Genomic DNA, 16,524 nt, shown 5'->3' with positions numbered 1-16,524 from the left:
ACCATAAATTTGACTGTCTGCCTTTTACCTCATCTTACTCATCTATTAGCAAGATGTGTCCTAAGGTAATTCCCTCATTTTATGCCATTTCAACTTACAAAAGGTTTCAGAGGCCTACTCTCCTCTTGAATGGCAGGGGGGATCTAATTACAAATATTGGAAACCCAAATATCCATAGAAGGAAATACTACATGAGTGGCAGTATTTCACTTTCCATGAACTATTATCTGTTTAACAGCATGTACAGTATGCAGTTTTTGGTTAAAAAAGGGAGAAGGTAAAGGGAGCAAAGTTTGTGGCCTGAAGAGGCCGCAGCTGTTTTCTTATCCACGTAGTTAGTGCTGACTTGTGCTGATCCAAAGAGGATGAAGAGGAAATTCCACTGCAGCTGATACCACTCTCCCCAACCCTACTCCTCTCAGCAGATAAACGCTGACATCCCATCAAGCTGGCTGAGTCATACCACACCACCAGGTAGGATTAAAAAAAGACACAAAGAATTTGGATCAGTTATTTAATTGTGTTCTTTGTAAGAGGTTTAGAACACCAACTTGTGAGGATAAATCCCATTTGTGAGGGCAAACACAGAGCGGAGGTAGCCCTGGAGCTGAGGAACAGCTTTGATTCTTCGCAGAATTTGTGAGTCCACAGCTTTCTGATCAACCTTGCGCTGCTCTGAAATTTCGTATTTCTAGACAAAGAGAAAAATCATTTAAATGTAGGCACAAGTATCAAACTCCAAGGTCAACTAAGAAATCCCATCTCACAAGTACTCAATCCCACGATTATTTCAAAGTCATCAACTCTGATAATCCTTTCCTTGGTAGGCTGTGAAACATAACCTATTTTATTTTTGGCCAAGCCCACAGCCTACAGAAGCTCCTGGGCTATGGATCAAACCCACATCGGTGACCTAAAACACAATAGTGACAACGCCAGATCCTTAACCCACTGCATCACAGAGGAACTCCAAAACATAACCTATTTTTAATATAACAGCAACTCTTATTCTTTTGTCTACTTTGATATACAAAAGATAAACGAGGGTAAATTCTCAACAGAATAGTAGGTTCATAGAGTTCCACCAAAATCTCAAGATTCTTAGTTAAGGTCCTAGCTTCCACTGAGAACTACTAAATTTAGGGAGTTGTGGCACAGTGGAAACAAATCCAACTAGTATCCATGAGAACGTGGGTTTGATCCCTGGCCTCACTCAGTGGGTCAAGGATTCAACGTTGGCCTGAACTGTGGTGTAGGTCACAGACGCAGCTCAGATCTAGCACTGCTGTGGCAGACTACTGAATTCAGCAGAATCTGGAACAGTATCATTTCCCAGATACTCATTATTTCAAGCTATATATTTTTTTGGCCATATCTGTGGCAATGCAAATACACCACAGCAGAAACGCTTTCTTTTTTAAAAGTCTTTAACCTCACTCTTATTTTTACTCAATGAGGGGAGCCAGAGCTATTAGAGGTAAAGACAGAAACAGAAGCTTACCTCTTTCTCTGTGTCGAAGATCTCTCCTTCCTGGTGTCTAGGCTTACGCAGCTTCTTCTTCTTGAAGTAAGCATCAGTGAGATGTTCTGGAATTTTTACTCCACTGATATCAATTTTGGTGGAGGTGGCAATAACAAATTTCTGGTGTGTTCTACGCAGAGGAACTCGATTGAGAGACAGAGGTCCTAAGGGGGGAAAACCAATATAGTGAGGGAAAGGGGAAGCAAAGATCTAACTTTTCTCTAGATCTGAAGAAATTCCTAACTGCTCTTTCTACTGTCAGCATCAAGACTTCTTTTAAGCTCTCAGTTTGTCCAAGGTTCACCCACTCCCCAAATCTTAGTTACCCAGACTGGGAGAGATCACAGTCACTTATACAGCTTGGTCAAAAATCACTGGTCTTAATGACAGATTTAAACTAAGCACTGTCTTCTGGAGCAAAAAGTTTGCTTTTCCTCTCTCCATAAGAAACTCCATCCTGGGACCAAGTAACACCTCTATGCAGGATGCATTTCTTGGAGTTATTAGCCAACCAATATGCATTTTAGGAGGCAATTTCTTGGTAATATGTTGCCACACATATTTTAATGCCTGCTTCCTTAGAACTCACATGTATGTAAGGCAGTCAAACAGGATGAAGAATCTCATGGTACTGCAATTTCTACTTAGGTAGGAGAAAGAGTATACTGAAAGCATTAAAAACTCAAGCTTGGAGTTCCCGTCGTGGCTCAGTGGTTAACGAATCCGACTAGGAACCATAAGGTTACGTATTCGATCCCTGCCCTTGCTCAGTGGGTTAAGGATCCGGTGTTGCTATGAGCTGTGGTGTGAGTCAAAGACGCGGGCTCAGATCCTGTGTTGCTATGGCTGCGGTGTAGGCCGGCAGCTATAGCTCTGATTAAATTCCCTAGCCTGGGAACCTTCATATGCTACAGATGCAGCCCTAGAAAAGACAAAAGTAATAAATAAAATGTAGAAACTTTTTTTTTTTTTTGGTCTTTTTGCTATTTCTTGGGCCGCTCCCATGGCATATGGAGGTTCCCAGGCTAGGGGTCTAATCAGAGCTGTAGCTGCCAGCCTACGCCACAGCCACAGCAACGTGGGATCCGAGCCGTGTCTGCATGACCTACACCACAGCTCACGGCAACGCCGGATCCTTAACCCACTGAGCAAGGGCAGGGATTGAACACGCAACCTCATGGTTCCTAGTCGGATTCGTTAACCACTAAGCCACAAAGGGAACTCCTAGACACTTTTTTAATGTTGAACCTACTGTGGTAATCACAATATATGTAAATCAAACCATTGCCCTGTATACCTTCAACTTTTAATACTGATGCATGCAAATTACTTCTCAATAAGACTTAAAATGGAGGAGATACCTCCAAGTTTCAAAACATTAAATCCCAAGATTTCCTTACCAGTCACAAGTAACAAGCCACTGCTCAGCTGCTTCAGGAAAATGACCCTCTGTAAATTACAAAGAAACATTAGCTGGTTCCACAATTAGAATTAATCAAATCAGAAGCTACTAAATTTGGAAAAAGAAATTTCTAAAATCTAATAATCACTTTCCCAGCAGTTTTAGAAGCAACTGCTTCACCAAACAGAGGTGACCCTAAGGTATGAATACTTTTTTTTTTTTGCTTGACTTCTTAAAATGAGCAGCCATTACTTTTTCTATTTTTTTAAATAGCTGAACCCTTGGCATATGGAATTTCCTGGCCAGGGACTGAATCGGAGGCATAGCTGCAATATATGCCACTACAGATTCTTTATCCACTGTGCCACAGTGGGAACTCCAAGCAGCTATTACTCCCTGCCCCAGCCCCTGCTTTTTAGGACTGCACCTAGGGCATATGGTAGTTCCCAGGCTAGGGGTTGAGCTGCAGGCCTACGCCACAGTCACACAGGATCTAAGCCATGACTGACCTACACCACAGCTCATGGCAATGCCAAGATCCTTAATCCACTGAGTGAGGTCAGGGATAGAACCCGCATCCTCATGGATACTAGTTGGGTTTGTTACTGCTGAGCCACAACGGGAACTCTGCAGCCATTACTCATAACATTAAAAAACCCAAAACACATGAATATCTTTTAACTCAGTAATTCTATCCCTGCTAATCCATCTTAAGGAAGTGACCCAAATACACAAACATTTTTGGGTATAGGGACTTTTCAAATCATTTGTAACAAGTGTTAACAACAACAGAAAATGGTAATAAATTAGTCTATTATTGATTAAATACGTTATGCTAGTGACTGGATTCTACCCCCCCCGCAATCCCAAAGAGCCTCCCTCTACCAACTACAGTTAACACAGGTAAATAAGGAAACCCGATATAGAGCACTAGCATTATGAGGAGCAAGCACTTCAAGCAAACCGAAATGAAGCTCCACAAGCATAGGTGCTTTGCTCACCTTGCCTCTGTGGCGCCCGGTGAGGATGATCAGAATGGTCCCAGGAGTGATGCTGGCCCGCAGTTTTCTCACGTGCTTACTGAAGGGTTTTTTGCCATGACTCAACAGTTTTCGGGGCACATCTTCAGTAGGATAATATCTAGGCTGGAGAGAACCCATAGGTATAACTTACTAAAGTAAGCTTGTCAAATCAATAGAGCTGGTGTAGGGTCAGCAAAACTTGCTATACCCTCTTAAGTTACCTGAAACACTATTCATAACATTGCAGGAGTTCCCGTAGTGGCTCAGTGGTTAACAAATCCGACTAGGAACCATGAGGTTTCGGGTTTGATCCCTGGCCTTGCTTCAGTGGGTTAAGGATCTGGCATTGCCATGAGCTGTGGTGTAGGTTGCAGCCGCAGCTCAGATCTGGCATTGCTGTGGCTCTCGGGTAGGCCAGTGGCTACATCTCTGATTCGACCCCGAGCCTGGGAGCCTCCATATGCTTCAGGAGCGGCCCTAGAAAAGGCAAAAAGACCAAAAACAAACAAAAAAAAACCCCAAAACAAAAAAAACAAACCCCCCAAAAACCACTGCATTCTCACTTCCATAATTTTAAAGATGAAAAAGGTTATTTCTGCTTCTATAGCTTTATTTTATTTTTTGCTTTTTAGGGTTGCACCATGGCATGTCGAAGTTCCCAAGCTAGGGGCTGAATCTGAGCTGGAGCTTCCAGCCTACGCCACAGATCACAGAAACACCGGATCCTTAACCCACTGAGCAAAGCCAGGGAATGAATTCATGTCCTCACGGATCCCAGTATGGTTTGTCACCCCTGAGCCACAATGGGACCTCCCTGCTTCTACAACTTTAAAGGCAAAACATAGGGTTGAATTCACTTAATTGAAGGATTAAATGTTCAAGCAAGTTACCTTTGTAAATTCGGGATTAAATAAAATTTTAGTGATTACATGACAAGCTATTCATTATACATTGTCCGTGTAGCACTGACTCTCAAGCTTTTCTGGGGTTCCCAACCTCTAATGTAAACTACACTTCTTCAGAAACACATGCCCGACACATTCTGCATGTTATGAAAAGGACATGATTTATTTTCCAATTCAAAGTGTGTTCAGGAGTTCCTGTTGTGGCTCAGTGGTTAACAAATCTGACTAGGAACCATGAGGCTGCAAGTTCTATCCCTGGCCTCGCTCAGTGGGTTAAGGATCCAGCATTGCCATGAACGGCGGTGTAGGTTGCAGACTCTGCTCGGCTCTGGCGTTGATGTGGCTGTGGTGTAGGCCACAGCTACAGCTCCAATTAGACCCCTAGCCTGGGAACCTCCACATGTCGTGGGAGCAGCCCTGGAAAAGGCAAAAAAGACCAAAAAAAAAAAAAAAAAAAAAAAAAAAAAAAAAAAAAAAGGTCCAGATGCTTCACGTTATCATGCATTATTCCCATCTTGTCCAGAAAGAAAAACAAATTGTTTAAAACCATAGACATTAGTTTAGATCAGGACTGTCAGTTCATTTATTGTAATAAGACTGCCCCCATAAAACCTATTTTGCTAACCTCACGATAACACCTGTTTCTAACTCTTATTATTTTAGTGGACAGTCCTGCTTTTACCACAAACATTTAATACCTAATTTAAAAACAGCTCACAAAAACCTGTGACAAGATGAGACCAAAGTGCCATTTTCATTCTGGTGCAGTTATCATTCAACTGGGAAGTGTACTATATCTGGGAATATTCCCATAATAGAAATCACAGAGCGAACCTTTCTTCCTCACAGAGAAAATGTTGGGTCTTGTGCACAGTAAAGAGGGGCCAAGACACACTGCTCTAGGGGATACACGTTCTACAGGCCTGGCCGCTTCCTAGGCTCTCATTTTAAAGTCTCACAGCAACCCTGTGAGGCAAACCTTTATTCCTGTTTTACAAGAACCAAAGCACGGAAACTTAACTCTGAATAATGTCAAGTTGCACAAACTCAGAACTCACACTATTCTCCATTAGTAAATCTCTGGTAAACAAAAACTTCTAAAACCCCACACAAGTTTCAAACTTTGGCGAACAGTCAACTTACAATATTCCAGAAATCTTACCATTTTTCGAAGTTTAACAACTCGGGTACCACCATTCTTGTCACCACCGACGGGTTTTGTGACAGTAGCAAGAACTCTCACCTTCTTTTTCTTTTCAACCTATCAGGGCACAAATGCATCAAAAAGTCAGAGTCGCACACTTCAAGACCAAATGGTCAGTGGTTCCCCTCATTCCTTACCTTGGATTTAGCTGCTGAATACTTCCTCTTGTACAAAGCCTTTCTGGAATACATAGCCGATCGGGAATATCTGCCAATTCCTCTGACCAGGACAGGGTTTCGGCTGCAGTGGGGCTTCCCCTTCTTAACCTTCTTAGCCTTTTTAACTTTACCACCAGCATCAGCCTTCTTGGCTTCAGGCTTTTTCTCCTTAGTTCCTGGCTTCTCAGCTTTTTCACCCGCCATCTACCAGTGGGTACATTTTAAAGAAGGCATTTCACCATTTATCTCAGAGCTGTACATGAACAGACTTCCTAGGGGACAAGTCCTCATCCTCCCTCTTCAACTAGCTGTTAACATCCTTTACATCCCTCCCACTACAAGACCATAGGCCTTCCTCCAAATTCCCACGTCTGCAACATCCATCACGGTTGTCTCCCCAATACACTGTAACTTTTTGGACGATCTGAAGACTGAAGACTATCCCACACCTGTTAGGTGCTTGCTGCATATTTAGCAGTCACAAGTCCCTATTCCATTCCTCTTTTGCGAACTAGAAGTCCAGAAACAGAGCTTTACCAATCTCCAGTTAGGATGCCGAAGATAGAACTTGAAATCATTTGCTTTCAGGGCTTTTGCTTTTATCAAACTGTCTCACTCAAGAAATTCTGTTTAGAAGGCGAAGACACACACGATTTGCCCAAACTGAAAAAAGCGCAAAGCGCAAGGAGCGACTTCCGGTCACAGACGTGGAGACGGGAAAATCAGCATTGGCCACAGACTCAAATACACAACGTGGCTGGGACAAGCTCGGCGGCGTCTTCTGGAACCCAAACTCGAGATTCCGGAACGCGCGCTGTCGCCCTGGCCCCTGAAGCCCACTAGCCCGCTACGGATCCCTGGAGGGACCTATTCCTTCAGTCCGGGAGGGTGCCGGGCTGCCAGAGCCTATTCGGCATTCTGCTTCACCCTCTACGTGCCCCATTGTAAACCCAAGCGAGATAAATAAGCGTCTAGGAGGTCTCCCAGTTGGCCCTGACGCGTCCGACACCCCGCAGATGTCGACTTGATACCCTCCGAGTTAGGATGGCGAAGGATAGGGGTCCTGAAATCGAGTCTTGCAGAGAACCCCGCCATTCTTACCTTGCAAGATGGGAAAGAGAACTAAGGCCTCAGCTTCCGGTCTATAAGCGATCACGGGAGGTGTGGAGTCTCATTTCCTTCCGGATCTGAGGCATGATGGGAAGTGTAGTTTCCCACCTTTGTCCTGTATACGGAGCTGTTTTTCTTAATAGGAGGCGAAAGCGGAGAACGTTTTGTCTGAAAAAGCCTCATTTAATAGCCCAATAAAATTCTCAGAGTAATTTTGGGAACCTGCATAAAGTTGCAACTTTTTATATTTTGCTTACCAAATATATTAGAAAACACTACCAACGAGTTCCCGCTGGCGTTGTCTCTGCAGCAGCTAGGATTTTATTCCCAGCCCGGTCGCAGTGGGTCCCGAGTAGCCACAGCTGTGGAGTAGGTAGCAGCTGTGTCTTGGATTCGATTCGAGAAACTTCTATATGCAGATCCTAGGAAGCTTCCATGGGCGGAAAAGTGGAGGGGAAGCACTACCATTTTCAATATAAGAAGGTATAGATGGTTGAAGGACCTAATCCTCAATTTAAACGAAATCCCTCCGATGAAAGGGACCTTCCACAGACATTTTCTCCACAGTTGCCTACTGCCTACACCCCCTAAAGCTTAAAAGTAGAGGGTCAAAACTAAAATTTAAAGTAAGTGAAATAGGAGTTCCTGTAGTGGCTCAGTGGTTAACGAATCCGACTAGGAACCAGGAGGTTGCGGGTTCGGTCCTGGCCTTACTCAGCGGGTTAAGGATCCGGCGTTGCCGTGAGCTGTGGTGTAAACCGAAGATGCGGCTGGGATCCCGCATTGCTGTGGCTCTGGGGTAAGCCGGTGGCTACAACTCTGATTAGACCCCCAGCTTGGGAACCTCCACATGCCGTGGGGAGTGGCCGTAGAAAAGGCAAAAAAGACCAAAAAAAATAGAAAAATTAATAAATCACTTCTTCTGGGAGGATTTGGAAAGTTTTGTGGGAGATGTTTTTGTGTTGGATTTGGAAAAAATAAGCACAAATCTGGCAGATGAAAGTGGCAACTGGAAGAATAAATGCAAGAGGTATGGAGACATCAAAGAGCATAGTTGTTCTGGGAGTTCCCTGTTGTGGCACAGGGAAATGAATCGATAGTTCCACGCTCAGTGGGTGGGGGATCTGGCCTTTCCCTGAGCTGTGGTGTAGGTGGCAGGCCTGCTCAGATCTTGCGTTGCTGTGGCTGTGCTTTTTTTTTTCTTCTCTTTTCAGGGCCGCATTCTCTGGCATATGGAAGTTCCCAGGCTAGGGGTCCAATCGGAGCTAAGGCTACCCCCTCTACGCCACAGCAACACTGGATCCCAGAAATGTCTGCGATCTACATCACAGCTCATCGCAACTGCCACAGATCTGACAACGCTGGATCTGGGAAGGACTGAGTGAGGCCAGCAATAGAATCCACATCCTCATGTATACTAGTTGGTTCATTTGTGCTGACCCACAACCGGGAACTCCCTTCGGCAAGGATTTCTGGTCACTTTGTACTCTATTCCTTCGTTTCTGAAATGGAGATAATAATATCTAATCTCACCATGCCCAGGGGCACGTGAAATTCCTCTAGCTAGGGTTAAATCCTGTGCCACTGTACCAAGGAGAGTTGCTACAGTGACAGCGCCAGATCCTTAATCTGCTGTACCATGAGGGAACTCCCCAAAGAGTGCATTCTTAACCATTAGTCTGTAAAGATTAAATAGATGTCTAATGAAGATGATTAGAGAGTTCTTTGCTCATACTAGAAGTAAAAACAGGGAGTTCCCCCTGTGGTGCAGTGGGTAAAGGATCCAGCATTGCCACAATTGTAGCATAAGTCACAGCTGTGGCTCAGATACAGTCCCTGACCTGGGAACATCCATATGCCACAGGTGCGTCCAAAAAAATGGGAGGTTCTTAAAAATTCGAATATTTATTATCTTTTGCAAAACAAACAGCATGGTATATGTTCAAAGGGTTTTTTGTTAGTTTTTACTGCATCAAAGCTTTTAAGGTAAGAGAAAGACATACCATATGATATCACTTATATGCGGAGTCTAAAATACGTCACGAATGAACCTACCTATAAAATAGAAACAGACTCACAGACATAAAAGAACAGACTTGTGGTTTTGGAGGGCATGAGGGGGAGGGACCGGGAGTTTGGGGTTGGTAGACGCAAAACTGTTATATTTAGAATGGATTAGCAGTGAGATCCTACTGTATAGCACAAAGAACTATATCCAATCTTTTGGAATGGAACATGATGGAAGATAAGAATGTATATATATATTATATATGACTGTATATATGTACGAATACATATGTAATGACTGGTCACTTTGCTGTACAGAAGAAACTGGCACAACATTGTAAATCAACTAAACTTTAATTAAAAGAGAGAGAACCCCCTCCCCGAAAAAAGGAGGAAAAAAAAAGCCCTTAAGGCAACATGTACACAGCATGCCATCTTTGGGCTTGAATTTTCCATTCTTTTCCATTTGCTTGTTGCTGGTGGCTAAAGCTTTTCACCTTGAAGTGTCCAAACCACCTCCTTGGCTGCTGTGTCTTTGGGAATCATGTAGCCTTTTTCTGGTTCTGGTTGTCTAAGGATATAAATCCAGTGCTCAGATGCTCATGAAGATCTCAGACATTTCAATGGGACCCTTCAGACTACAGTAAAGGCAGAGTTGCCATGCTTGCTGAAACATGATTTTTAAATGTGTCTGCCTTCCCTACAGATTAGGGATGAGTGTGATCTTAATAGGCCGCTTTTTATACCAGTTTAGGATTATTCACTAACCAAGCATGTAATAGTCTCAAGGAAAAGCTTAGACATTGCTCTTTTTGAAAATGCAAATGTCAGCACTTTATTTGTTCAGCTTCCTAAGCAAAGCATCTCTTAGAAACTATTACTTCAGAAAATGTATCACAATGAATAAAATGCAGAATTGCTTGCTAGAGCCTCTCAAAAATTCTGACAATCTCAGTGACTTTCACCGAGTAAATGCCCCAAAATATTTGTTAAGGAGTTTCCATTGTGGCTCAGCAGTTAAGAGCCCAACTAATACTCATGGGGATGCAGGTATGATCCCTGGCCTTGCTCAATGGGTTAAGGATCTGGTGTTGCCACAAGCTGCAGCATAGGTCACAGATGCAGCTCGGATCTGGCGCTGCTGTGGCATATGCTGCGGGTGTGGCCCTAAAAAAGACCAAAAAAAAAAAAAAAAGTTTGTTAAATGACTCATCATTGAAATTAAAAACAAAATGAACCCCCTCTTGTGTTTTGTTGTGGTACTGCAAAATTTAGCATTCCTTAGTTCGGCAAAGTATCACCACTCTATTAGTTAGCTATAAAATGCTCTTAAATTTGTTGGGGTATTTATTTATTTATTTATTTATTTATGCTTTTTAGGGCCATACCCACAGCATATGGAAGTTCCCAGGCTAGGGGTTGAATGGGAGCTACAGCTGCTGGCCTATACCACAGACACAGCAATGAGGGATCCGAGTTGTGTCTGCGGTCTGCACCACAACTCAAGGCAACACGAGATCACCAACGCATTGAGTGAGGCCAGGGATCAAACCCACATCTTCCTGGATACTAGTTACTTTCATTTCCGCTGCTCCACAAGGAAAACTCCTGCTCAGATTTTATTAATTACAAAGTAATATTTTTGCAGACACTGAGTCATTTTAAGCTTCAATGCAATTTCTCTATGAGGTAGGAATTGAAGATGAAAGAACTGAGGTATGGCATTCCAATTGTGGCTCAGTGGGTTAAGAACCCGACTAGTATCCATGAGGATGTGGGTTTGATTCCTGGCCTTGCTCAGAGGATTAAGGATCTGGTGTTCAAGCTTCCCCATAGGTCCCAGATGCAGCTCAAATCTGGCAGTGCTGTGGCTGTGGCATAGTACAGCAGCTGTGGCTCCCATTCAACCCCTAGCCTGGGAACTTGCATATGCTGTAGGTGTGCCCCAAATAGAAAAAAGGAAAACAAAACAAAACAAAACAACAACTGAGGCTTGATTACAAAAAGATGGCTTATTTAGGTTCACATGTACACTTGCAATAAATCATATCTTTTTGTGCCACCGAAGCCAGAAAATCAGTAGACAGCTATGCGGCAGAAAAAGTACTGTCCTTTCATCTGCTCAGAGGTCTCTTGCTATCTGACCTCTGCACATGAGTTTTCTTATTTATAAAATGGGGATGATATTAACAATATCAATAATTCCCTATATGGTAACATTAATATCAACACAGTGATTCACTCCCTTGTTCAATTTTCTCATAAGGAATTTCATAGAAGCATCATTTAAACATTCCTGCAAATGATTTGAGTGTCTACCAACACAGGAATTGACTAAATAATGAACATCCATATTATGGAATATTATTCAGGTATGCAAAAGAATGACTTACATCTAGTTGTGCATGCATGTCTAGAATGGTTGCATCAGCTGAATATGGCTACTGAACACTGGAAATGTAGCCTGTTCACACTGAGATTTTACACATTGGCTATATATATAAAATACGCACTGGGCTGGCTTCAAAGGCTTAACAAGAAAAACAAAAGAATGTAAAATACCAAACAATTTTTCTATTTATCAGTTATATGCTGAATGTTACTATGACATTATTTTGATATATTGGGCTAAATAGACATATTTTTCAAATTGATTTCGCTTGTTTCTTTTGACTGTTTTTTTTTTTTTTTGGTCTTTTTAGGACTGCACCCAAAGCATATGGAAGTTTCCAGGCTAGGGGTCGAATGAGAGCTGCAGCTGCTGCCTTACACCACAGGCAGAGCAATAGCAGATCCTTAACCGACTGAGTGGGGCCAGGGATTGAACAGGAGTCCTCATGTATACTAGTCAGGTTCATTACCACTGAGCCACAATGGGAACTCCTCTCTTTACCTTTTTAAAAGTGTGAATACTAGAAATTTTAACATTACATACATGGCTCACATTATATTGGACAATCAGTGCTGGTCTAGAGGGATGTCCATTACATATTAAGAGAAAAAATAAATCATAAAGTTTTATTTTTATATATACACACACATGGAGTTCCCTGGTGGCTCAGCAGGTTAAGAATCTAGAGTTGGAGTTCCCATCGTGGCTCAGTGGTTAATGAATCTGTCTAGGAACCATGAGGTTGCAGCTTCGATCCCTGGCCTTGCTCAGTGGGTTGAGGATCTGGTGTTGCCGTGAGCTGTAGTGTAGGTCAAAGACACGGCTCGGATCTGGTGTTGCTGTGGCTGTGGTGTAGGCCGGCAGCTACAGCTCCAATTTGACCCCTAGCCTGGGAACCTCCGTATGCTGTGGGTGCAGCCCCAGAAAAGACAAAAAAAAAAAAAAAAAAAAAGAATCTGGAGTTGCTGCCACTATGCCATAGGCCACAATTTCTGTGGGGGTTCCATCCCTAGCTTGGGAACTTCCACATGCCTTGAGTGTGGCCAGAAAAAAAAACTTCCCATATATGTTATGTGTGTGAATGAGCAGGATGTGTAATATATGTGTGTGTTCATATAGGTATAGAGAAAAGTGTGGAAGGATTGACACCAAATTTTTTTTTTCTTTTTAGGGCCCACCTGTGGCATATCCATACTCATGGATACTAGTCAGGTTCGTTACTGCTGCGCCACCACGAGAACTCTGACACCAAGTTAATGCTGATGGGGGTTGGGGTAGGGAGGTTGTATACATTGTGAAGCAGGGAAAATTACTATTTTTATTTGGCCTGTTACAAGGAGCTTGTATTGTTTTTGTTGTTGAGAAAGAAATTAAAATAAAGTATATCTAAATGACTATTTCTTAAGCTTATTATATGCCAGGCCCTGTGTTAGGCTCTGGGCATATGAAGATGCAGAAGGCAATGAGTTTAAGAGGAGCTCCTAATCTAGGGGAAGAGACAGAGAAGTCAACCAACAATGACACTGAACTGTGTTAGGGGCCAAAAGAAGCATAAACATGCAGCTCCCAAATCATAGGGAGAGACTCCAAAGCCTCTGCTTTATTCTAAGTAGTCAAGAGTTTTGTGCTGTGCATGTTTCCTGGAGAAGCTTATTGAGTTGAAGTGGAATCTTGCAGGATGCTTGGTTTTTTAGATGGAGACCATTTGAAAAGGTATTTCAGACAAAAATAACTAAATTTTGGTAGACAGGGATACAAGAAACAGCCAGAGGCATTTGGTAGATAGGGATACAAGAAACAGCCAGAGGCATATGTGAGGGAGTAGAGGTAAATGAAACTGACCAGGTAGGCATAGTTCATGTTTAGAAGGGCCTGATGTGTTAATGGAAGCATTTTCTTTCTTCCTTTTTTTTTTGGTGGCAGGGGTGGGGGGCACCTGTGGTATGTGGAGGTTCCCAGGCTAGGGTCAAACTGGAGCATGGGAGCTGTAGCTGGTGGCCTACGCCACAGCCACAGCAATGCCAGATCTGAGCCACATCTGCAACCTACACCACAGCTCATGCCAACGCTGGATGCTTAACACACTGAGGAAGGCCAGGGATTGAACCTGCATCTTCATGGATCCTAGTCAGGTTTGTTAACCGCTGAGCCACGATGGGAGCTCCAGGTGATTCTTCTTATTCTAGAGGAGATGACTTCCAGCCTGAGATCAGAGTTCACAGGGAGGGAGGTCAGAATCATCCAGGAACAGGGAGAAGATTGTTTAAAGGCTCTGAGCTGGGAGAGAACAATTGAGGGGAAATGGAAGTTATTCAGTATGGCTGGGTCACAGAATGCTTGGGGAGGGGAGCAGCTGGTTAAGTGAGCAGGGACCAGAACAGGTAGTTATGAATTTTTTTTTTTTTTTTGCTTTTTTTAGGCCGTACCTGCGACATATGGAGGTTCCCAGGCCAGGGGTCTGATCAGAGCTACAGCTGCCGGCCTACACCACAGCTACAGCAATGCAGGATCCGAGCTGCATCTGTGACCTACATCACAGCTCATGGCAATGCCAGATCCTTAACCCACTGAGCAAGGCCAGGGATCAAACCTGCAACCTCATGGTTCCTACTCGGATTTGTTTCCACTGTGCCATGACGGGAACTCCTGATCATTATTTTTTAATGGTCCCACCCAGGGCGCATGCAAGTTCCCTGGCCAGGGATTGAATCTGAGTCATAACTTTGACCCAGGCAGCAGATGTGGCAATGCTGGATCCTGTGGGGATCAAACCTGAGACTCCTCAACAACCTGAGTCACTGCAGTCAGATTCTTAGCCCACTGTACAACAGTAGGAACTGTGTAAAAAAAAATTTATTTTTGGTCTTTTTTGGGCTGAACCCACGGCACATGGAGGTTCCCAGGCTAGGGGTCCAATCAGAGCTATAGCCTCTGGCCTACGTCAGAGCCACGGCATCCTGGGATCCAAGTGGCATCTGTGACCTACAGACCACGCTCACAGCAACATTGGATCCTTAACCCACTGGGTGAGGCCAGGGATCGAACCCTTGTCCTCATGGATGCTATGAGGGTAACTCCCATAAAATTTTTTTTGATCGTATCCTAAAAGTAAAGAGAAGCCATTGAAATGTTGAATTTAAGGAGTGACTAGTTTTTTGTTTTAGATTACTGTGGCTGTTACATGGTGAATGGAGTGGAAAGGGCAAACCTGCAGGTCTGAGATCAGTCAGGATGTTGTTTGAGTCATTTGGGCAGCCAGGATTTAGGCGAATGGAAAGAAACAGGCTGGGCAACTGTTTGTTGAATGCCTGCAACCTACATCCAACTGGCATATATTAAAGGTGATTTTTATAAGGGTTTTTGGGTAACATTGAGGCTGAAGCAGTTAGCACATTTTATGACAGTTCTTTGTATTAGAGTGAGATGACTAGCAGTGGAAGGAAAAAATGAGGATTTTGGATGATGTGAGTTTGAATTCTGGCACTGCCACTAACTAGATCTGTGGCCATTAATGAGCCACACAGGCATTCATCAGATAAAAACTCTGTCTTCTCACTGCGGTCTAAGCTGCTATCATCTCTAGCCTGGAATTACAGTATTTTAATATTCTGAACTGGTCTCTATTTCTAGCCTTGCCCTCTTGATTCACTTAATCAAAGTACCAAAGTAATACTTTTTTTCCCCCGCTTTTTAGGGGTGCACCTGCAGCACATGGAAGTTCCCGGGCTAAGGTTTGAATCAGAGCTGCAGCTACTGGCCCTCACCACAGCCATAGCCACAGCAATGCGGGGTCCTAGCGGTGTCTGCGACCTACACCACAGCTCATGGCAACACCAGATCCTTAACCCACTGAGCAAGGCCAGGTGTCGTACCCGCAACCTCATGGTTCCTAGTTGGATTCGTTTCTGCTGCACCACAATGGGAACTCCCTTATATTCCTTTTCTAATATTTCTTTGTTAGTATACAGAACTGCAACTGATTTCTGAATGTTAATCTTTTTTTTTTCTTTTTTTTTGCCTTTTCCAGGGCTGCACCCGAGGCATATGGAGGTTCCCAGACTAGGGGTCCAATCGGAGCTATAGCTGCTGGCCTACGCCATGGCCACAGCAACGTGGGATTCGAGCTGCATCTGTAAACTACACCACAGCTCACAGCAACGCCAGATCCTTAACCCACTCAGCAAGGCCAGGGATTAGAACCCGCAACCTCATGGTTCTTAGTCAGATTCGTTAACCACTGAGCCATGATGGGAACTCCTCTGAATGTTAATCTTATATTCTGCTATTTGCTGAATTTGTTGATCAGTTCGAGTCGTTTTTGGGTTGAGTCCTTAGGGTTTTCTATGTATAGTATCATGTCATCATCTGCATACAGTGACAATTTTACCTCTTCTCTCCCAATTTGGACACCTTTTATTTCTTTTGTCTTATTGCTTTGTCTAGTACTTCCAATACTATGTTGAATAAAAGTGGTGCGAGTGGGCATCCTTGTCTTGTTCCCGATTTCAGTGGGAAGGCTTTCAGCTTTTCTCCATTGGGTATTATATTTGCTGTAGATTTGTCATAAATGGCTTATTATTATGTTAAGGTATATTCCCTCTACACTCACTTTGATAAGAGTTTTTATCATGAATGGGTGTTGAATTTTGTCAAATGCTTTTTCTGCATCTATTGAGATGATCGTGTGGTTTTTTTTTTTTTTTCCACCATACAGCAAGGGGATCAAGTTATCCTTACATGTATACATTTTTTCCCCCACCCTTTGTTCTATTGCAATATGAGTATCTATACATAGTTCGATC

The 16,524-nt window shown here is 43.3% G+C and overlaps 1 protein-coding gene across 1 annotated transcript; it reads right to left on the bottom strand.

The window, feature by feature from the left end:
- Nucleotides 1-500: 500 nt before the first annotated feature.
- Nucleotides 501-7,333, bottom strand: RPL6 (ribosomal protein L6; the record flags this gene model as incomplete). Its single annotated transcript, NM_001044542.1, is given in 7 exon segments — nucleotides 501-691; nucleotides 1,502-1,686; nucleotides 2,923-2,971; nucleotides 3,926-4,069; nucleotides 6,014-6,112; nucleotides 6,193-6,417; nucleotides 7,315-7,333. Coding segments are annotated over 6 exon segments (855 nt in total). The 3' UTR covers nucleotides 501-538.
- Between the last annotated feature and the right edge of the window lie 9,191 nt (nucleotides 7,334-16,524).

The sequence above is a fragment of the Sus scrofa genome, chromosome 14, assembly GCF_054392235.1.
Source record: "Sus scrofa isolate SSC_HxYL_T2T_F1_AM1 chromosome 14, Sscrofa_HxYL_maternal_Yorkshire_Landrace_v2.0, whole genome shotgun sequence".
In the NCBI taxonomy this organism is placed as follows: Eukaryota; Metazoa; Chordata; class Mammalia; order Artiodactyla; family Suidae; genus Sus; species Sus scrofa.
Note: the sequence above shows the minus strand (reverse complement) of the source record. Positions and strands in the feature narration are given on the sequence as shown.